The 22,861-nt window shown below is 42.7% G+C and overlaps 1 protein-coding gene across 1 annotated transcript in view; it reads right to left on the bottom strand.

The window, feature by feature from the left end:
* Nucleotides 1-291: 291 nt before the first annotated feature.
* Nucleotides 292-22,861, bottom strand: part of coro1ca (coronin, actin binding protein, 1Ca) — a 32,892-nt gene continuing 10,322 nt past the window's right edge. Inside the window, exons 2-11 of the mRNA XM_076730471.1 lie at nucleotides 18,538-18,734; nucleotides 7,031-7,153; nucleotides 5,780-5,909; nucleotides 5,396-5,577; nucleotides 5,136-5,255; nucleotides 4,702-4,806; nucleotides 4,428-4,573; nucleotides 4,158-4,215; nucleotides 3,771-4,013; nucleotides 292-3,145 (exon numbers count right to left, since the gene is read on the bottom strand). Coding sequence (XP_076586586.1) covers nucleotides 3,026-3,145; nucleotides 3,771-4,013; nucleotides 4,158-4,215; nucleotides 4,428-4,573; nucleotides 4,702-4,806; nucleotides 5,136-5,255; nucleotides 5,396-5,577; nucleotides 5,780-5,909; nucleotides 7,031-7,153; nucleotides 18,538-18,732 — 1,422 coding nt within the window. The 5' untranslated portion in view covers nucleotides 18,733-18,734 and the 3' untranslated portion in view covers nucleotides 292-3,025. The remainder of the gene's footprint in view (nucleotides 3,146-3,770; nucleotides 4,014-4,157; nucleotides 4,216-4,427; nucleotides 4,574-4,701; nucleotides 4,807-5,135; nucleotides 5,256-5,395; nucleotides 5,578-5,779; nucleotides 5,910-7,030; nucleotides 7,154-18,537; nucleotides 18,735-22,861) is intronic.

Raw genomic sequence — 22,861 nt, forward strand, 5'->3', positions numbered from 1 at the left:
TTTAAAACAAAGAATATGGACATACTTTATTTTTACATTTAATTTTGAATTTGACCTTTAAAATGACAAAGCTGGCAATAAATGTTTCTTAGTGTTAACAAATCCTCATGAAAACACCAAGAAACATGAAGTCTGCTAACAAGTATCCAGAGCCTGATGTCTCTTATTCCTGTCTTCCTAAAATAATATTAAAAACACATAAATGAGCCAAACTGTTGCATAAAAACTAGTTAACGGTAATGAGAACATGCAAAAATAGCCAAGTTTCCAATTCAAAACTCCACAACGAGCCCATTTTAAAAATTCTTTATTAATTTTTCTTATAATCAATGTTTGATACTTGAAGCAAGAATAATGAACAAAAATGCTGAGCAGACCTCCACACGAGGCTTCATCTTGGTTCGTTTTCGTCTGATTTTCTTCCTTGATATTCATACGACCTCCAACGTAACAGAGGTTCTGCTTTTCTCAAGATGCATTATGGCAAGGTGCAGGGAACACAGACAAGGGGAAACATTTAAAACCCACCTCCCACACGAAGACCCTCTTCAGCACAACCACAGAACAAAAAAAAGAAATAAAAAGAAATTACAGAAAATATGGTCATGTTATTTACACAGCTCTCACTCATTTTTCTAGACCTTAGTTACAAACATACATCTATCTTTCAACGGCACATTTCTTCAACCTACAGTGTCCCTTTAGATCGCTATTCTCTACTACTCCTCAAAACCCAGCAGTGCTACGAAGAATCCACAGAGTGCCAGTCTGATATACAAGACGGGGCAGTCATATTTGTCAGACCCACGTTTCCGTGGCACTCTGTCGATCTCCTCTCACTAATATTCTACGACGCGCTGCTCAAATTGCATTTTGAAGCCACGATGACTGAAAAGGCTGCGCGTTCGGCCGACAGCTTCTCGGTTTGACATCATTTTCGAAGATGTTTTGAATACCCGTACCGAGGTGGAAAGTGTTAAAATGTCAGGGGCGCAATGCTTCCCACAAGCCCCCGCCCACCCACTCCCCGAGCAGTGAGGCTGCCTGGTGTACTGTGGCGTGGACTGGCAGGACTTCACGGGGTCATCCAGGGGCTGACATACAGTACTTTAGGAACAGCGTCCATTGAACATAGCGTTTGCACTAAGTGTAGCACCTCAAAGTGGTTTTAAATCCGGGCAACTATCAACTCTTCCATTTACTACACAAATCTACTCACACAACAGTCCCCTACAAACACTTCCATGGTCACCTCTATGGCACTTTCAGGTCTTTACAGTGGTAACAAATATTGAAGGCAAACAACAGACTGAACCATTACCCGTCTCAGCTTCCCACTGGGAAACAAATCTCAAACATCAGGAAGAGCTTTTGTCATGGCTGTCCAATCAAAACAGCTCAGATTGGACAATTCGATGATTCCTTGATTTGGTATACTGAAGAGGGGCAACTGAGAAATAAGCTTTTAAAAAAAACAATAAGTGGATGTGCTAAGAGGGATATAAGCACAGCTGGAACAAGACACAGGCTAAAATTAACAGTAAAGCAGTAACCCAACTAATCAATCCAAGTTAGAGGCAAGTGTTGGACGTTCTACTGTGAGTCCATTTCCTAAATCCCCCTCCCCAAAAAGAAACAAAGCAGGAACATCCACAGTGACAGATACCCAAAAGACCAAAGACATGAGGCACATATTCACACACTATCTAGGCCTTTGAGGTCCATCATGACCAGTTTCTGTAGCAGTCTCCAGTTTGATCACCCGATGGTTTACAACAGTCAAGCCCATGTGTGATTACTTGGTGTCATTTCCTTTCTGTTCCTGTCTTGTTAGTGCAGAAAACAGACCTGAAAGGGCGCTGACAAAAAATAATCCCACTGCACTTGACTGCACTTGTGTTGAGCAGAACCCGTGGACACCCTAACGCTGAGGTCGGTGACTGAAGCTCTCACACAAACAAAGCAGGGCTGAGGTTGAAAATCCACAAAGTGGGTCTTTTCACGGGCAGCACATGAATGTCACAACAACAACCAACCAGTGTAACCGAGTCACTACAGTAGAGTGTTTACAGAAAGACGAATTTTCTAGAAGTATTTTCCCCCTGCATCAAGAACTGCCGATGAGATCTGTGGAATGTGTTTGTCATGTTTCTCAAATAAGTACACGGTGCATGTTAATGAAGCAAGATAGAAGGAATGCATGTTTACGTGGACTATCGTCCACAGTCAGAATGACAGGAAGCAGCAGGAAGGAGCAGAAATGGCAGAAAGCAGGTGTTAATTAGTGCAGCTTCAACAGACAGCAGACTGGTCATGTTCGTCTGTGGGCTTGGTGTAGACTGTGGCAGCGAGATGTGTCTTCACTCAGAATTTATTTCCTCCTAATTACGGAGTTTGAGACGTCAATCTTCCTCACGTGACTATCCGATTTATTTAAATTATTTCATTTTCATGGTTAGTTATTGGTGAAACTCTCCTCCTGCTGATGTAACCAGTCTACCGCACTGAGCTTCCCTGTTTGCGTTCTGAATCGTCCCCACAAAGAGAGAGAAATACTGTTAAGGAGGTGTAAACAAAACGTCAAATTTGGCAATATTATAATTTCAGGGTACGGTAACATGAAACACTGATACCTACTTAAAAAAAACATTTGGATATTCAAATGGGGATCATCGACATTGGAATTGTCTTGGTCATATTTCTAAAATGCAAAAGAATATGTAAGACCTTTTTATGCAAGTAGACAACATAAAAAAATGACTGCCACACAATAAAAGGAACAGAGTCCCTTGTCACCAAAAAGCAAGTCGAGTATTTTCTGCTAAATTTGCCACACGTCCTTATTCCACCTGTGTTAAAGTGAGGGTTGGGGGCTGGCTAAGAAAAGTTCATCTGGAATGTTGCTAGGGATCGTTGCTAGGCAGGCCTCAGACGAAACACTGTCATCGAAATCGGCAGTGACTGGTCCCGCCCTCCCCCCAGCCAATGGAACGTCCTGAATTGTAGCGGGTTGGGTAAAGGGTCCCTAAATGGCAATTTTGGACATCTGCTCTTCAAGTTTGATGATTCGCTTCTCCTGACTGCTGACCAGGTCCTTGAGGGATTTGATTTCTTTCAAGATCTCCTCCAGCTTGGCTTCAGATTTCTGTGGGAGACAGAGGAGACCAGTGAGACTCTCTGGTATGTTTGTACCCATTTCTGTCACAATATGGCTACAACCACCCTGCTGTGACACAAACATAGCTACAGTCCCATCTGAACCCATGTCAAACCTAAGCTATGCCACAATAGCGCACGGGACACTTCCAGTCTCAAAGCTGCGACCTACAGTATGGACTGTGTATGCCAGCTGGCAGGGTCTGGTACTCTGGGGGTTAACATGTTTCACCAGCACTAGAGCCCAGTGGGCTGTGATTACAGAGCAGAACTGCAGAGACACACATGGGCTGGGTCGCAAGCGGGTGGCTGTGTTGTGGGTGAGGTGCGGCAGGACGCCCAGCAGCAGGCGCCCAGAGCAGCGGCAGACCCCTCAGTTTGTGGGTCAGAGAGTGACTTGAACAACATCTATAAAGCACCTCATGAAGACAGGCAGCACTCTGCCCTGCTTCAAGCCCATACAGTTTGTCTGTTTAACAGAGGGCCAGTAGGGAGGGGCATTAATGACGAGCTGGAGGTGGGTCAGGAGGACAGACTCTGATGTCTGGTGATGATGTGATGTGATGAGCGCTAATGCTGGGAAATATTCCGTTTATTACAAAGCAAATACTCACAATTGATGGAGTCGGGGAGGCAGACTTGTTGGCAGGGCTTGAGTTCTCTGAGTTCTTGGTCACCTTGGAGTCCAAAATGTTCTTTTTGACCACCTTGAATTCGCGATTCTTGCCCGGGACGTAGCCGTTCTTGAGGGAGATGAGGATGGGGTCTCCATTCTTGCCTTCAAACCACTCCTCAGCCTCCAGGGCAGGGTCGGGTCCGGCGGTGTCTGGGTACAAGTCGTCCTGGAACAGGTCCGACTGAAAGGGAAGGGCAGAGCGACAGTCTGTGAGAAAAACTCATTAAAACACATCATCAGGCCTCATCAGGCTGCCCGTAATTCAACGAGCAGATCAGAGGTCGAGTACCACAGCGGAAAGTGGCCACTTAGGACGAGGACTCACCTTTCTAGGTACAGTCATCACGATAGGCTCACACTTCCTTTCGTGCAGTTTATAGAACCTGGCAACATACAAATTCAAGCCAATTACCCACAATTCAATGTATTATTAAACACAGACAGTAGACATTAGGCTGAGAGAGGTTACTGATTATGTCATGGTTACATTCTGCCTCCTAGTGGTGAAACATGGAATTCCACTTAGATCTGGTTGACTACAATCAAAACGGAGTCTGCTGTAAGAGATGAGGATTCGCCATCCGTCTTAGCTTACCTCGCAATTTCGCACTTATTGACATCGAGGCCCCTCTTGGACATGTAGCCCATTCCCCTCTGGGGCTCCTTGGAGGCGAAGGTGTTGAGGAAGTGGACATATGGAGCCTCATCTGTGATTTCAAAGTAACGGATGCTGCTGTCTCCCTGTCAAGAAACGAGAAGACGCCTTTTAGTTCTGTATTCAGCCATGTGGACATCAAGGTTAGACTTCCACCTCTGTGCAGCTGTTATAATACTTAATTTGACAATTGAGTGTTTAAAAGGGAACTTACCTTCCCACAGAGGTAAACAACATTGGTGTCTGGGTCATAGAAGGGCAAGAGCACACCGTTGCTGGTGTCCATCTCATGAACAGTTATGGCCTCCTCCATGTTTTGCTGGAAAAAAAAGCATGTTGATAAATCAAAGTTCAGTCGGAGACAGTGTGAATACAGAAATGTACTGCCAAGGAAAATGTGCTTTGCTGGTTGTACTTTTAAGTGAATAATGTAGCATGTTCCAAGTCATAAAGTTGTGAATATGGTGATTATTCATATTCAACGTGCGTGTGCTGTTGACATAAATGAAAAGTTTGCTCTCTGAACAATTGAAAAGCTGTGGTGGACGTCAAGTACTACAATTTCTTTTGGTAGCTCGAAGACTCACGTTTTGCTCACACGTCACATAAACTGCAACGCAGTGAAGCAGTTTAAGTGAAGCAGCTTACCGTGTTCCAGAGGGCTAACTGTCTCTCACTCATGCGACTGAAGCCTGTGGTGAGGAGGTTGCCATCAGAAAGGAAAATGGCCCTCATGGGTCGAGCGCCCTCGTGCGCCTTCTCCTTCTCCTATGAGGTAGAGTTTACAGGTCAATAATTTTAAGGGACAAGGTTGCAGGCCTTCCAGCTGAAGCAATCTTAATGAAGCAACCCAAAAGAGAGACTGAAATAGAAATGTCCCAACAAATACATCTTTGAAAACTGCTTACAGCAATAATCGTCTCCTTGCGGGGGTCAATGACACGGACAGCCTTGTCCTTGCAGGAGGTGCAGATAAGGCTTCCATTGCGGTTCCAGCACACGCTGTAAATGACATCAGGATGCATGTCGTCCAGGTTGATCAGAGCCTCACCTGTGCCCACGTTCCAGATTTTGATCTGGTTGTCACAACCTGACAAGAGTAAGGTAAGGTGAGCAGCGCAGCCAAGTCACACACAGTATTTTGTCTCAGTTGCCAACATGGATATATGCTTAGAGCCTGAAGATTTGTGTTTAAAATGAATTTCTGCAAGTTTTGAAGGTTAACTCTTAGGACGGCTGGATTTCAGCAGCGTTGTTTCGTAGACTTAAGGACACAAAGAGAGAGCTCTTACCTGCACTAAGAAGGACATTGCGTGCTGTTGGGTGCCAAGTGATGATGCCAACACGCTTGGAGTGGCCCTCCAGTACCACCACTGGCTCAGACATGGAAGTGACAAGGCCATTCTCAGGGATCTGCCACACCTGTGGAGGACATGAACAGGACATCAGGACGGTGAAGCCTGCTGGAGGGACACTCATTTTCACCCTTGTAAAATAGAAGTTGTCAGAGATTTTAATGCAAATCAGTCAACCCCAACCTACCAACTGTACTGCTGCACAATGACAACAATAAATGGTAGGTATCAAAAGGAACCTGAGGGGGGCAGCAGCGGGCAAGAGTTCATTTGCTCACATCAGCAGATGATTTAGTGGCAGATGGGATAAACAGTCAAATTTAGCTAAATACAGTGAACCAGTCAGCGTGTGTGTTTGCTGCACCTTCTCGAACAGCTGCTCTACAACAGGATTTTGTTTTCCGTAAAATGCTTCCGGCTTGTTTCATACCGATCTGCCACTATCTTAAAGCTATTTTTCTTCACATGTTGGAAGGGTATCAGGGCTCTATCCTGAAGATGCAGTTAATGTGGAGGACCAACAAATCAGTGCCTCAGTTGTTGATGTCTTTCATTGCGCGTTTTTTCTGAAGTCACTTGTGTTAAAGGGCATTCTCTCGATATCCACATCATGGTGCACATCTCTACCAGTCTGTTGTATACACCAGTTATGCACCCACTCCCACCTAATTTAAACATTACGAAGAGCTTATTTAGGCAGCAAACTTTCCTTTCAAAAGGTCAAACGCTATGAAGAGAGGAACCATTGAAAGCTCCCATTACATGGCTTATACCTCTGCAAACATGAAATAAATATGGCAGTGATTCAGAGTGGGTTTAACAGGAAGTCAGGACTTTCAGGTGAGGAAGTGGCAGCAGCAAACGTAAACAGCTGCACACTAATCTCAGCCTTTCACGGCCCAAATAAGGACATATGGAGGAAAGTACAACTACAGTCTCAAAAAAGTCGGTGACCTCAGCTCAATAAACAGCTAAATCATTCCCCAGCTCTGATTCCTACAACACATATTTGAGCCTAATCTAATCCAGAGGGTGAGGCCTGCACCCATCCCTGTGTTACAACAGCCTGGCCTTTCGCAATAAAAGCATGTAGTCTCTTGTCATTTATTGGCTCAAGAATGTGTGCCGTTTTTTCCCCAATAAAAAAAAAAGTCTGAGTTCAGGTGTAAAGGGTGACGAAAACTTTACCATCACTGTGCAGTCCTCAGAGCCGCTGGCGATGACCTGATCATTGTGGGGGCACCAGTCGATGTCTAACACCGGGCCTGTGTGACCACACACTGTAGGGTAGGATTTGTCAATGCGTCCCGTCTGTCAAGACAAAGATAAACACACAGAGCAAGTAATGAGATTAGTCTCAGTTTGGTCCTGCTTAGAGAACAATGTCTATGCTGGAGGAGTGAGGATGATTTGAAACAGGACAATTACAGTATAATCCTAAATCCCACCTGCACAACACACGCGCGCGCGCGCGCACACACACACACACACACACACACACACACACACACACATTAAGAAAAGGCACACTAACTCACAATGCCACGTGAGTGATGCTGCCTGAGCTGAGAATCAGAACCAAGGACGACATGAAAGAATTCACCGCACATCCAACAAAATACATCGAAAAAAAAAATGTTGTCGAGCTGCTTTGTTGAATCTGACACACAAAATACTTTTTCGTTTGAGGATTGGGAAGTCACTTTGACAAACTGTACACATCTAAAGAAACCAGAACAACCCTCATGCACAAACTAAACTAGTTCAAAACATTAGAAGAAAGAACATACACTGGAAATTTGATTGTACAACAATATATAATAGTTAGGGGAGAGCACTTAAATAACAGCAACTGCAACTTTTTACATTTTGAGTCCTCTTACATGGCTGATTAATAAATTATGAGCACAGAGTAGAAAAAAAACCTGAGTGCCTAAAGCCAGAGAATCACCAGCCTTGGTTTCTCACTCCATCGCTCAGCCAGAAAAGAGCTAGGTTTTATTGGTGCCTCATAGGAGCAAACTGAGATTAGATTTACCCCCTATTGGACCACCCACAGTAATTAAGGAAAGTTATTAGTGGTGACGTCATTACACAGTCGACTCATGCCAACAGATGCTTAGTTTTCCAAAGGATCTTCTTACTTCAAAATGGTAACCCTGAATCAAACACTAAACTGCGCTCTTTACATAACATACTTACACAACTAATGGACTGGATAGCTACAATTTCTGATGCACACAAACACACACATTCAATTACACTGTGCACCCTTCCTCTATCCTCCTAAAATCAGCCCGATGGTGGATTTGACCTCCAAACGCTGTGAACCAGGGGACGCAGGTGCTCTCTCTACATGCTGAGGTGACTTAACAAATCCATGCAGTGGTGGATGGGTGTCTGAGACACACCCTTGTCTCGTGTTGACTCCAAGTACCACCGCAGGGCCGGAGAGATGATGTCACTTACTGTGGAAAGAGTCCTGCTGCTGCAGCCCTATTTAAAGAATGATGGCTTCCCTAATACAAAAAAGAAAAGAGTCACTGCCCACAGCTATTCTGCCATAATGGGAATAGCAACAATAATGGCTTGAGAAGAGCTACGAAAACTCAGAACTGTATACTCAGTAATGAGTAAGAGGTACAACCAAAACTAGATTGAAACCTTATGAGAACATAATTGGAAACAATTACTAATGTTAATCCAAACAACAGAGTAGTTCTCATAAAATGTATGATGTGCTAAATAGCCAAACAGTATGCTCAAAGGATTTATTATGACAGTTTACTCCAAACACATTTGGAGTTCACACAATCAAAACGGCATTTCCTTGACCAAAAACCAGCACCGCATTGGACAAGAGCTGTCACTGACTGACCAGATGAGCTTCAGATTTTTAACCAGCATTTTTCAACACCCTGAATACACTGCTCCCTGCAGCTGCATGTCACTGCTTTCATTTCTTTAATCTTTTTTGTTTTACTCAGTTTCTTATAGTAATAAGGTACTGAGTCGTCCTCTTCCACTGCAGCTTAGAGCTCCTGCACCTGGTGCGGACATCAAAAACAGATCTCGAGAACCAGTGAGCTTACTACAATTTACTTAGAACAGCAGTTTAACAACAAGCTCAGTTTAACTGCATTTGTGAAACAGTAGTGAAATGAACTGGCAAGAGCTGTATGTTACTTTAGTCGGTGAGTCGTGGCTACCAAAGGGAGGGCTACTGGTGCGAGTAAAGTGACAGTCTCAAAGTTCCAAAGAGACCAAGCTCACCCTAAATTGTACATTATGGCTTTTGTAGCCAAATGATTACATGTGACTTAAAGCTTTCAAAAGGATGCAGCTGTCAGAGAGATAAATACAGAAAGCAGGAAATAATGGCCTTTCAGCCTCTTGGTGCATTTCACTGTCTGCAAAACACAATGTTCAGAATTTCAAAAGAGCAGCAAATAAACAAAGACGCTTATCCAGTTTCGTAGCAAACAGATTGTGTTCACATCAGCTGTTTAATTGGAGAAAGTTTGGACTAAACTGACCTGTTGTGTGCCTCTTGAACACACATTTCTGACAGGGTGACTCATATTTTTTAATGTTGGTACAAAAACCCCTGGGGCAAGCAGAGGAAGGTGGTGAGAGCCTTGGAGGGATAGTCCAGTGCAGGATATGAGTGTCATGTTGCTCAAGTACCCTGCTCTTAGACATTTCCCTGCCTCTGCTACAACAGATAATGCAGCCTAGCAGAGGGCACTTAAAACCTGCTGCTATTACAGAGCACAACACACACACTGGTGTGTCTGATATCACCAAGTAACATGATTCCCATCTCAAAAGGTCTGTTCATATTCAGTGAGACTTATCAGATACACAGGTTTCCTGGGTCAGTACAGTCCTACAATGGGTAGACATCTATACAAATCACAGTAAGGGACTGCGCTGGACAAAAATATTAGGCCTGCAACCACGCAGTCACCTGACTAATGCAGAGTCGGGCTGTGAGACATACTCCGACTCCAAGCGTAGTGATCAAAGTCCAGCGTATGTGAGAATGAACTCTGTACTGTGTGTGTACGTGTAGTATGTGAAAATCACAAGATCTTGTCTAAACCTCACCCTGACTGCTGAACACACCCTGAAATCTACCCTGACACTGAGAGTAAAGAAAGCAGACTTTGACACTGCTGTCAATAGGATGCATGAGCCACCATCCGGTATCAGATAACTTCGCCATTAAATATGAGACTAACCGGTTTGCAGCGGAGTCTACGGCAATATTGCACTTTCATTTTGTTGATCACATAACACAAAATATTTGCATTAGCCATATCTGTGCATATTTACTTCATCTCACATAGTGGTGATGTGTATTACAGCCAGGTCCACTGGACTTTTCCTGCACATGATTTCCTGAAGACAGTAGGAACAGGATGTAAAGCAGGAAGGACACAGATGACCAGGTGTAGCAACAGGAACAGCATAAACAAGTCTGACGACAAACAAACTGATCACAGAGATAAGATGAGCAACGACTAAAAGTCATTTGAAACTGTACTTAATTGTCTTTAGTAATGCTACTGTTCCTACAGTAATTACTTCAAACTATTTTCGCAACATTAAAATGCTAATTATTATTGATCGTGTTCAGTCTAGTACAAAACTCTGCAAGCCCACAAAAGCCAAGCATGACTGAGTATCATGCCATGAAACCGTCAGTACTGTTTCAACATCAGCTGGCGCTATAAAGCTTTGGCGGTGTGTACATCTATGGTATATAATCCAGATGGGTGGATGTTAAACTATGCACAAACACTTAATGAAACACTGTGGTCTTAATGTTCACTTGGCTGCCACTATGCTTTAAACTGACATTCATAAACCATAAGATCTGTTGCAATTACCCAGCAATGTTGTGTTTAAGACAAAAAGGGAGTAGACGGGGCATGTTAACATATCATCAAGGTTTACTACAAATGTCGAGTAAAACTCATTTAGCCTCAGAAATTCACAACTGACTGTACACAAACCATGTGGTGTGTGAAGATGTTAAATTTATTGCTTATGACGGGTTTAAACGCAATTATGTAAACAGAACATATCTGATGAGCATACATTCATGTTTTAGGTCTGTCCTTGCAGAAGCCTGGTCGAAAGAGCCCACAAAGATTAAGACCACCAATGGGAGCAATCAGGGTTTAGACCTCAACACTTAGATTGACACTTCCCAGCACATCCCACATGTCAACTCAACATGACCTCTTGACTTTACTTTCTGTTTTCTACAATTTTCCATCAACACTCTTAAATCACCAGCATAAGCTTAGAAAAAGGAAAATCTATACTTTAACGAGTTGCTACGCTTGACTTGCACCAATGAACTCTGACACCCCAGTAACACTTGAGCTAAGCTCTGCAGCTCGACCTCCTGATCAACCCGGGCAGGGCAGAGGAGACAGACAGTTCGGCCAGAGAGCCAGGCGTTCTTCACATTCCACACCTCGGCCCCGGGCAGCTCTGGTATGGGTATGACTAATGAGAGCAAGAGGGCCGATAGGGTGTCAAATATGGCACCCATTGAGGTGTTAATGATGTTTGTGTCTGATATACACGATTAGGAATTCCAGGGTCTGGAGCGTGAACACAAGTGGTTCTTGCCTTCAGCCTAAATAAAATTGTTTGCACTGCCAGTCAATAGTGGAAATAACAACCAAGGCGGCACACAAGATATTTCATAACACAAGCCTCCCTGCAGTGGAATCACCTGAGTACAGCGGTGCAGGTAAGTTAACCTGTAGCAACTTGCTGCATTCCCGCCTCTGTACCTCTGGAAAAAAGTGGAGCTTCAGGCAAATGTACAAGTCTGTATTTGTCTTAACGAGACATTCTAACTAAAACATCTACCAGAAAATTGCATAACAACCACAAGCATAATGATAAGTCACTCAGGAGAGGCAGATAAAATGTGATAAATGTGATAAATGTGTGGTGGCTTGGTCAAAAATAAGACCCTTAGGTTATTGTAAGTGCTGGTGGGCAATTAGCTCAATGATTGCCTCAAACTTTTCTTCAGTATAAACAGATTCATGTCCCAAAAACAACAAATCAGTTTGGAGCACTATAAGATGAATGAAATATATCTGATTTTGTTAGAGCTAGTCTTGACAGGACTTGTTTAGACCCCTTTCACACCACGTCAAACACATGTTGGACAATACCCTGCTCTGCAAAACAGATACTTCAGTTAGAGACAGAAATTTAGCTTAACGTTACTGACCACCTACTCAGACTAGAGAAAAGAGAAACTGTAGGAAAGAGAGGGACATCACAAGTGAGAAGTGTCAAAGCAAACTGAAACTTAATTCAGTACCTATTCTATGTAAGACAGTTCTATGTAATTCAGTGGTTTAGCAGTGATGCGTAGAAAACTACTGCTGCAGAACCAAACTCTGAAAAGTGATGACCACGGATTAACTTGTGACTGGAGTCTCATATCAGGAACTCATGACACACTCTGTTGAGCACATTTAACCTGCAAGTCAGAGGTCTATTAGCATCAAATGGCCACAGATTCACCAACGAAAGAAATATGACAGCAATCCTTGAAACTGCTAATGAGAGTGGATTCAAAGGGGGAAGACAAAACTGAATACACTGCCGGAGGGCAAAACAACCTCCATTCATTTAGACAGTTTACACCAGCATTGTTTCTCCACCTACACCACGCTTTAAAAATATCTTGATAGTATTGAATACATCCATCCATCGTCAAAAGTGACAACCATGACTGTCAACCAGAAATCTGTGTGTTTTCTATCTGTAGCAAGTTCAACATAAAGGTATTCATCAGCGGATAGCTATTTGACAGCAAGCAGTTTACACCTGTGCGGAATCAGCTGCTGCTCACTGCTCCTCTAATTACAGGGCAGGAAAACATACCTTGGTTAAACATATTAAGAGCAAAAGAAAACTGACAAATTGCAGCATAATAGTGTAGACTATGACTACCAACCCAGCAAGCTACAGTGAAGCCAGATAGCAGGTTAACACAAAAACATATCAAGATTTTATCAATTCTGATTGTCCTTCCTTTATCAAAACCTAGTGCCAATTCTTGTATGATTTGACTAAAAAGAAACCAAATTAATCTGTCATAAATATTCATTCTGCTGAGTGATTTCGTTTGTTGCGTGGGGAAGATTGCTTTAGTTGTGTAATCGGTCGTCAGGATTGCGATCTATCAACACCTCACATCTTGGCAGGCAGGTGAACAGTTTCATAGGACTCTCAGTAATGTCACGCTTTCACAACACTGCTTAAGAAAACAAAACAGAACCAAACAAAAAAAAGGGGCCCGAACAGACTAAACCAACCAAGCCAGAAATCACATCCAAGGCAACCAGCCTACAGGTACAGGAAACACACAAGAAAACAAGAGTTGCAACTGATTTTGTACAGAACAAGAAAAAAAAAAAAAAAAAATCAAATGCACCAGCGTAAAGAAACACGCCCACACCAACAGCGAGGGACTAAACTGTGCAGCCGAATACCTAACATGTCCATAACCACACGACAGACATTTGTATCCTCCGCGAGGAATGTCTGATGCCTAGAAAACAACCAGTTGCATGGCAACAAGTAGGAGTGCAGAAAATGAGAGTGAATCACACAGCGATGGATACAAAGCACAACACTGAAACACAAAAAAATGGATGAACAACATTCCCTCAAGGCAAGAGAGGACATTCTTTTCATTCACACAAGAGGCCTGCACACTTCCTTTCCTTGCAGCTCAACATGTGATTCACACATGCACACCACTGAAGGGTCTGCATGCTGTCCAGTGCTGCTCAGAGCTCTATGGAAATTTCCACTTTTACCAGTCTCTGCATCTGTATGATAGGGCAGGAACAATACAGTGCAGCACACTACAGCCTGACTGGAAACCTGAGCTGTACGTAGCTAAAGAGACAAAGCAGATGTACCTACACAGTGATGTCCTATAGATATTCTGTAAATTTCTGGTGAATCTAGGTCATGGTATTAATTCCAGATACCATCTAAGACAAGTCCACCGTTTCTGAAAACAGAATGGTTGCTCTACTGTAGGAAGTATTTGGGTCAGCTGAAATTTTGAACCACATGTATTATCAGTATCCAAGTACTCCTGCAACACAAGACCACTGAACAAAAAAATGCATTTGCATAGTCTAAAGGCACAACTAGCTGACTGCTGATGGCTGATGAGAGGGGATTATTATTTCCAGTAGGTCCATGCAAGTACCATTAAGACATCTCATATCTAAGGTACCTAAAGAAAATCAGAAGGGCCATCTGTCATCTCTTAGCTGAGAATTTATGGAGTAGATTGTATTCCTGTGAAGGATGGTCATTTGGACACAGTGTCTCCACATCTCCCCACTGTCTTCCCAGTGCAGGCTGTGATACAGTCCAGCAACTGTGACCAGAAAAAGTGGAGAAACACGCGACATGTGAATGAAGAGATATTTTTAGAGAGCTCTTGGAATATATGAAAGGCAGCCCACCCAGAAATATTTTGTGATTTCTTTTCGCCAGATTGGTGCATTCATGTGCAACCGTAGTTAGTTTGTGAATTAATTGCGCTTTTGCAGCAGACTTCAAATGCATCAAGACTGAAAATGACATTGTGCACACCAGCTCTTATTAAAAAGCACCACAGCTTTGTTCTGAGGTTTGCAGCTAAAGAAAACTGTCTGGTTTATTTAACAAAGCAATCAGGGCTCACAGCTCATTATTTGGATTCTTTACGAACAGATTCCAAATAATATTCAGTAATCCTGCCGTCATACTGATGATCAAGTTCTAATAATTATTTTAATACGGCACTGTGGTGACTCTGTGACAGAGACAACATCTGACTTCAACCCAGTTCTCTCATCTTGGCCGCTCTTCATATTTCAGCCTATCCCAGAATTCACATGTGTACTGACACTGCATGAAGCAGCCAATGGCAGGGCAGGGAGGAAATGGTCTTGGAAGGCTGTCAGGCAGGGAGCAGTGAATGACCATATATGGTAAAATCTGCAGTCAGCAGGACTGAGCGGCAGAAGCGGCAAAGGCAGAGGCAACTAAGCAGTATAGAGGTCTTGGAACACAAACTGACCAAAGTATGGGGAAAGACCATGGATATTATGCACACCCAGTGTATTTTTGTGTGTACAGACAGAGTGTAGCAGCCATAGTTAGCAGCCAAACTGGCGTATGTGAGACAGAACAGAAATAATGTGTCACTGTGCACACACCCAGGGATTTCTAACAGCAAAGGTTTAGCACTGGATGAATGGAGCATTTAGGGATCGAATCCAAATAAAACACAGAATCCACATCTGATCATCCTTTCTGTACAGAGGTAGTGTTTGAAGCCTGAATTTTGAACATGCCTTCTGGGTTAAGTAATTCACTACGTGGTGTTATGGATGTAGTTTCAGTCAATCTTAAAAAGAAATAGACAAAAGAGGGAACCAAAAATGCTGACAACTGACTACCAAGCAGTTTGCATGGGGAAAAAAAAGGATGCTGATGGCTAAAACAAGATAGACAGCATCACATTTTTAACAATGACACGCTTGATTAAATCAAATAAGGCATTCCTGGTTAAGGATATAAATCACAACAACTGTAATGATTTAGTGAGACTTTCCTTCTCGTACGCTGAGCAGAGAGGAATTATCAGGAATGTTTCACTGAACACTTGATAGCTGCATTCACTCCCACAGCTTCCTTCATATGGAAATCAGGGAATAAATTAGCAGACATCCTGCTAAGAAAGAGAAAGGGGGAGACTGAAAGCATGAGGCAAGGGAATGACATGTTGAGCTGGACATCTGATGCCCTCTCTATAAATCCCTGTGTTCTGACAGGAGGAAGTAACAATACTCACGGCTGCGCTGAGTCACGGCAGCCTGCCGCAATAACCTCACCCTACTGTGTCACACAAAGACATGGCTCCGTTGGTTGACTACTCAAAATGTGGCTCAGACCTCAGGTCAGGTCACAGATCCACGACATCAACCCCTGAACTCCAAGAGACACTTTTCTGTCCATTTCCAGACACATCAAATTATAACAAAGGGGAGATTTCTCGGAGCGTAAGCAGAGGGAGCACAGAACGTCAGTAATTCATTCTCTTACTGTTTTTGCATAAATATGGTGCACGGTTGCATATGGCTTAATTGTGAAGGGGGAAGGAGCGTCATCACACTTCTGCCTCCCCCCAGCTGAAGTGTGGTAATGACAAAGGGCTGCGCTGGGAGTAAGCGTAGGACAAAGGCCCTGAGCAGCTGGCTGCCCACAGAGACTGGGAGCAACACAGCATAGGCAGATGGGTGAGCCGGACAGATGCACCCTCACATTAGGGACGGGAAGGGGTGGGAGGGTGTGGGAGTTGAGGGGATATGTGGCTTTGAAACAAAAATGAAATGAGACCCAGGTGATTCAAACTGCAAGTCCCCTTCAATCAGGCACAGAGCTGTGTCTAACAAAAGTTCATAAAGCAAAACTTTGTGCAGTCAGCACAATAACCAATGGAAAAACATACTGATTCACTTACAAATTAGCTGAACAATTTACTAATTAAGGCAGCATCATGATCCTTCTCAATTCAGTTTAATTGAAATGATCTCAAGTGCTGAGAACAACTCTGTATTACGGATGCACTGCAGTGCAGTCTAGCCACACCGTTTGCAAGAACAGACTTGCCCCACTTTTGCCAGCTGACGCTATACTGAGATTTCCAGATGGACCTGCTTTGTGAGTAAAAATCATTTGAGAATACCATGCTGACAAATGCCAAAAATGGGTGAAGAAAAAACAAACAGATCAAAAAGGGAATGGCCATTCACTTAAGATCTGAAATGAACGCTGTTCCTACGTCCCATCAACACTTTTTCTTCGTATGCTAAGCTGCACAACTGGTTTGGTGGCAATGCATACTGGTCACACTGTCCACAGTGTAACATACATACACAACATTCTATAATTCTTAAATAACATGGCATTCCCCTTTTAGCCCCAGTCTCTCAATACATGGTCTGTTGAAATGAGGAAAACACTAAATGTGAAGACTGTATCATGCCTGCCAGCTCATATGTGGGAAGATCTAAAAATCAAGGGAGCTTTTTTAATCTCTCACTTGAGGAAATGGCCACAGGTTTGCTCTGCACATAAAGACCTCAGTCTCTCACAACTTTTTAGTGCAGTAGTGAAAGTAGATTTTGTTCAATAGACACACCATTACTGTACCGGGACATGGCATGCAGAGGGCAGCTCATTCAAACACAGACACAGGGAGGAGGGCACGAGGAGTGTGAAACCAGTCGAGCTCGCAGCTCACCTCCAGTAAAAGGCCAGTACTGAATGAGGTGCTGAGATGTGTAAGCTGTGTGATGACAGGCCTGAGGATCCGGTCGCCTATGCCAGAGCTTTCTCAGATGACATGGCAGTGTACTGGTGTACACTAATTACAGGCCCAGGTTAGGTCTGTCAACAGTGTTGCAGTACTTATGTCACTCACAGTGTCAGGGCCTACCGCTTGGAGCTGCCAAACAGAAGACCAGCAGCCAACAATTCACCATTATCAACTATAATGGCACCCAGGGGCTCTCTGGGGTACATGCCAGAGCCCCCTGTTGGATGCAGTTTGACCTCTATTAATTAGCCCAATTATGACAGCAAGGTTAAAACGAAACAGAGGGATGTATTCACCCAGCTAACTTGTTTATAGCTAAACACTCTTCAAATGCCGCCTTGCCCAACCCAAAAGTAACTCCAGTTAGAGTGAAGCGATTCCTTATATGGAGGCAAGGATCAGGAGACTGTTCGCTCCAGGGCTTTGGAGTAGTTTCTGTTGTACACATGAGGGTGTGTTAAACAGCCGGCTGGTAAACATTAATCCCAATGTACACTGACAAGAAGAGTCAGCAGTCCAGTTTTAAACAGCAAGGTATCCTATGCAAATGATTATTTACTGTCCACAACACACAGGAAAGAGCCCTTTACTCTCAAGAAATAAAAAGGGGAACAAAGATTTTTAGTTGAACTCTCTCTACCTTTTAAGTGCTTTCTGTTTGCATTCATGTCAGTCCAAATATAATCCCTCAGAGAGCACGGCTTTTCTTCCCTTTCTAATATCAAGATTTTCCCCCACACTCATCTAAAAATATCCAGAAGTAATTTGATCCACTTAAATCAGCTGTAACAAAAGCATCACATGCATAACCGCAATCAAAAAGACACACAATGCCTTTAAAAGGTTAGCATTACACCATTTTTCTTAGAATAAGGACAACGAAGATTACCTTCAAACTTTTCTGTACATAAATTCATTTCACAGCACAAATCTTATGTTTTGCACAGAACAGATACCATACAGAGAATTTTGTCATTCTTAAAGCTTAACCAGTAGTGGGGTTAAATGTGCAGTTTGCCCCATTGCTCATTATCTAAATTATAAAGGGCACGAGTGTGTGCTTAAAATACAGAAATCTGCTAACTAAAACTCTGATTAACCAATATATGCCTTACTGATGTGGTGTAAAAAAGCAGTGAATACATGTTTACACATCCAGTTTATCTTTATCTTGTTGTCTTAGAGGGAGCTCTGACTGCTCTGTCCAATCACACACACAAACAGCACATTTCCACATGACACACCATAAACATACCTTATGAAGAGGGAGAACAAGGAAAGCTCCACCACCACTCGCATCAACAATTAGGGCAACAAACTTGGGGTTGACTGTACAGAGGGCACTGTCCCATGTGACCCTGGACACCCGGATATCATCGTAGCATTGGTCATTCTTCACCGCCTGGCCAAAGACGTGACGAAATTTGCTCTGCCGTACAACTCGTCTCATATCTGTGCAGAGAGGGGGATTTAACACATGTTAGTGAGCATATTCATTCAAAGACACACAATGTTGAAGTGAAGGCATCAGTGAATAGGTTTAAAGCCACAGTAAAAACATTACAAGTATACAGGACAGAGAACTGCAATATGGACCAACCAGGATTTAAGCCATTTAATAGACTTGAAAAGACAAGTCATCTCATCCACAAACTGCAGCAAAGCGATCATATGTGAGCTGTTTTCCTCGACACGTTCCCTTGGCAGATGTGTTTGAGTCTCTCACTCTGAGTGTGCCTTTTAACAAACCATTGCTACTCCCTGCTTCAGGGGTCTCCCTGGAATTTCTGGGCATCGTAGTGCTGACAATTTCAAAGAAGAGTATTACCCCACGCATGCTGTCGCTGGCAAATATGAATATAAAATCCTATTGTGGAGAGGGGGTGATGATGCTTCAGTGCAGTATGATGGTGCAGATTCATTGTTTCATTCTTTAAAGGAGGGTCCTGCTGCTCTGACACAGACCCTTCTACATGTTCCTTCACTACTCTTAATTCCTCTGTTGGCTAGGATTCACAATACACGCAAGCAACAAGCAGTACACCACAGTTCACTCGCTACACTGGGGAACAGCTCCAACAAGGTATTGGTCCCCTGGAAAAGTGGTACAAATTCACTCATTAATAATCTTGATGACAGCAAAAACTAGTATTCAAAAGGGGTTTAAATGCTTCAAAAGTCACAAAGATGGAGCGTATGAATAATAAACAACAAAACAAATACGCATGATATTTCATAGTGCTTCAAACTCTTTGCACTGCCTAGTTGTTTCTTTTCATCTTGCGTTGTGCCAAATATTAAACATCTGAAACCCTAACATGCTTTATATGTGGCACACTTAGAAGGAGCCACATCCAAAGGAAAATAGGACATACCCAATCCAAACAAAAACAGACTTTGTAGCTGGTTCAGCTAAAATCTTCACCAAGACAAGAATCTGCTGGCACACAAGAGAGCTTTGGAAAACAAGCCCATTCAAAAGCTCCAAGTCCAAGTGCAGCACTTACAATAACAGACCACTTCCAAAGATAATGGAAAGCTGGCCAGTTTCACATAATCGACCAGAACTTCCAATGTAACCTAAAGAAAGACAAAAAGCGGTCTTGGTTTTGTGAAGCTCTTCAATCTTTTTTTATTTTTTGACGCAGCACATGGCAACAGTTTCCAGCCTGAATCACCAACACGATAAAATCACAGCACAGGATGTGGGATATGTTTTGGAGGTGGTTTTCCATTGTGCGTGTGTGTGTGTGCGCGCGTGTGTGTCTGTAAAAGAGTGAGCAAGAAACGCTTGTATGGCATGTTTCCGACATGACAAGGATCACAACACAAGCAGGAAGTTCTTCCTGTAGGGATGTAGGAGTGTCCTAACAGCCCGACTGGTCTGTAAAACACGTCAGTCATTACAACTGTTTATTTCTGACGTCCCCAATAAAAGACAAATTTGTTCAAACTAGATACTACGACACTTAAGTGTTAATCCTCCTTAAATTGAGGATTTTCCTGTTTTCACTTGAGTTACGTAAGATTCTCTAAAACCTCCTCTAAATTTATCTGGATCAGAAGTGCATTTGTCGAGGAAACTGAATTTGATTACTCTGGGAAAGACCAAGTGCCTGTCATCTCCAGAAATCCAGGCATTATACTTAAAATATGGATACTCTGATATAAATGTTTAGAGGTAATTCTCTAATTTCACAGCATGTCATTATCAGCCACTGCTGAGAAAACCTTAATAATCAGATATGACTGCATTTCAAGTGTGTAAAAGGAGTTGTTCATTCTTATAGTAATGTGATGGTTGTCTGGGTCAACACTCAACAAGGACAACTTTTTCAGGAGCAGCAGGGCTTGTTTGCTTACCTTTGGAGCTATAGATTTGTCACATAATCTTGGAAGTAGAAGCTACATGTGAACAGACACCTAAATCAGCTACCTGTCGAGAGGGAGACGGGTGGCTAGAAAATGTTTGTTATGGTTTGAGTAGAAACCGTTGCTGTTTTCTGTTAAGGGAAGCTCTACTCTGTCGGCTGATCGAGGTTCTCTTATATCTAGGTAATTAGTAAATATTTACAATATGTATATGATCATTTTTATCCTCTCCTCTTATGTAATTGTCCTGTAGGCATACACAGGGCAGCTTTCCACAGCATGGGTGCATTAGTGCTGATTGCATGTACAGAGAATTCTCTCTGCACATGCAATCCTAAATAAGAAACTGTGTATACTCTGCATTAGACAAGACGGACATCACGGTATCTGCCCTCAGGTAGAAGGCCCCCTCTTTGCATTCACCTCTCACAATAAGCCGATGCAGGCATGCTTGTGCATAAACCGACGCAGTGGTGAAAAGGCTTTGGTTATTTGAACAATCGACCGACTTGCCTGCCAAATGTTTAACACCACGACCGTTAATGAGACAGAACAGATTGGGACTTTAGCAGCTTGCTACATAGCCTCGTTAGAAATCAGCCAGAAGAACATGAATTTGGCTTCTTTTGACTTCCACTGGGCTGAACGATTTGGTTAATTACCCTAATTTCCCATTCTGCTGACATGGTTTTATGCATTGTCAAAGAGCAACTAATATATAATTATGCCACTCTGTGCTCATCAGAGAGCAGTGAGTGCCCCGTGGGAATGTCTTCACAGTTTAAGACTCCAGGTCCAACCAGAGTTGACGACAGTCTATAACGTATAATGTATTATTGGGCAAATGTTCCAATCAGGGATATAAATTTCATACTGTGGAAATATAGTTTCAAAAGTTATTAAGATACTGAGCCGAGATTTATTCCATGCTCTGTCAGAAAATACAAAGATTTGCAGCACCACAAGGTTTCAGTTCATCTCCTTGGTCTCACATGATTTACTTCAAAATATGATATTGGGGAAAAATATGTCATGGGACAGGAGGAAAGTTGAATTTGGCATAAATCTTAAAGTGAATGATTGTCAAGTGTTTGACAGGCTAATTGCTGGCCACTGCAAGTGGTCAATTAGAGCCAGCCCCCACTGGTTGTCTAATGGAACCATATGCTCTCTTGGCTGGAGTGAGTGTTTTTCCTGTAAGGGAAGCAGCAAAATGAGCAAAGCAATAACTGACTTATGAGGACATTACCGGTTCATCAGCAATTTAATGAGCAGAAGAAAGACAGGGAATCTATTAGGATCATTTGGAGTGTTGTAGCTGTATTGAGTTTGGGCTAAGATGTGAAAATGTGTTTCTCAACGATAATTTAGAATTACATAACTCGATGAACTAGAGTAAGGATGTGGCAATGGGCCAGTACATATAATGAATATGGTGACTGTCAGTGTCCTTGCCATTCCCATCATCTATGCTGTATCCATCAAGGGGTTAAGTACCTTACAATTCCTCTTCCTGCCAGTCTGCATCTCTGTAAATGTTTAGTGACTGCTCTGTTACTGCTCTTAATGCTGGGTATTAGATCAGACAATACAAGGGTAGGGTTATATTTGCTACTCTGGCTCTGATGTAGCCGCCTCTGCTTGTCTGTATGCACCACTCTAGTCAATTACATTCAAAGGGGCTGTATTGGCATGGGAAACAGATGTTTACATTGCAAAAGCAAGTGAGATAAACAAATGCAAAAAAATAAAATAATGTCAAAACTTGAAATATATGAAGTATATCGCTACACCACTGGCAAAATTGATTGGAGTTAAGTTGGCTGCAATCCGTCTGCAAGACATGTTTGGTAACACAGTCATGCTGCTTAGCAACATCAGGGAAATGACCAACCAAGGACAGAAACGCAATAAAATTGTACAAATACAAATTAATGTCTGAAAAGGTAACTTATAAATGTCAAAATGCAAACTGTTAAACTTAGTTATATCTCCACTTGGAATTACTCCTCATCTTGTAAAACCAGACAAACTTTAATAAGCTCAGGTTTCTCCACGAGGTTATCCACGGACAAAAGACTGTGCAAAGCAGCTGTAAACCAGACCAATCAGAAAACTATAGGAAGAGTTTTAGATATTGGTGAAAACAAGCAGATCTTTTATCGAGCACTGACACTTCCTTTTTACTACTGAACCTCGACAGAGAT

The sequence above is a fragment of the Chaetodon auriga genome, chromosome 5 (genome assembly GCF_051107435.1).
Source record: "Chaetodon auriga isolate fChaAug3 chromosome 5, fChaAug3.hap1, whole genome shotgun sequence".
In the NCBI taxonomy this organism is placed as follows: Eukaryota; Metazoa; Chordata; class Actinopteri; order Chaetodontiformes; family Chaetodontidae; genus Chaetodon; species Chaetodon auriga.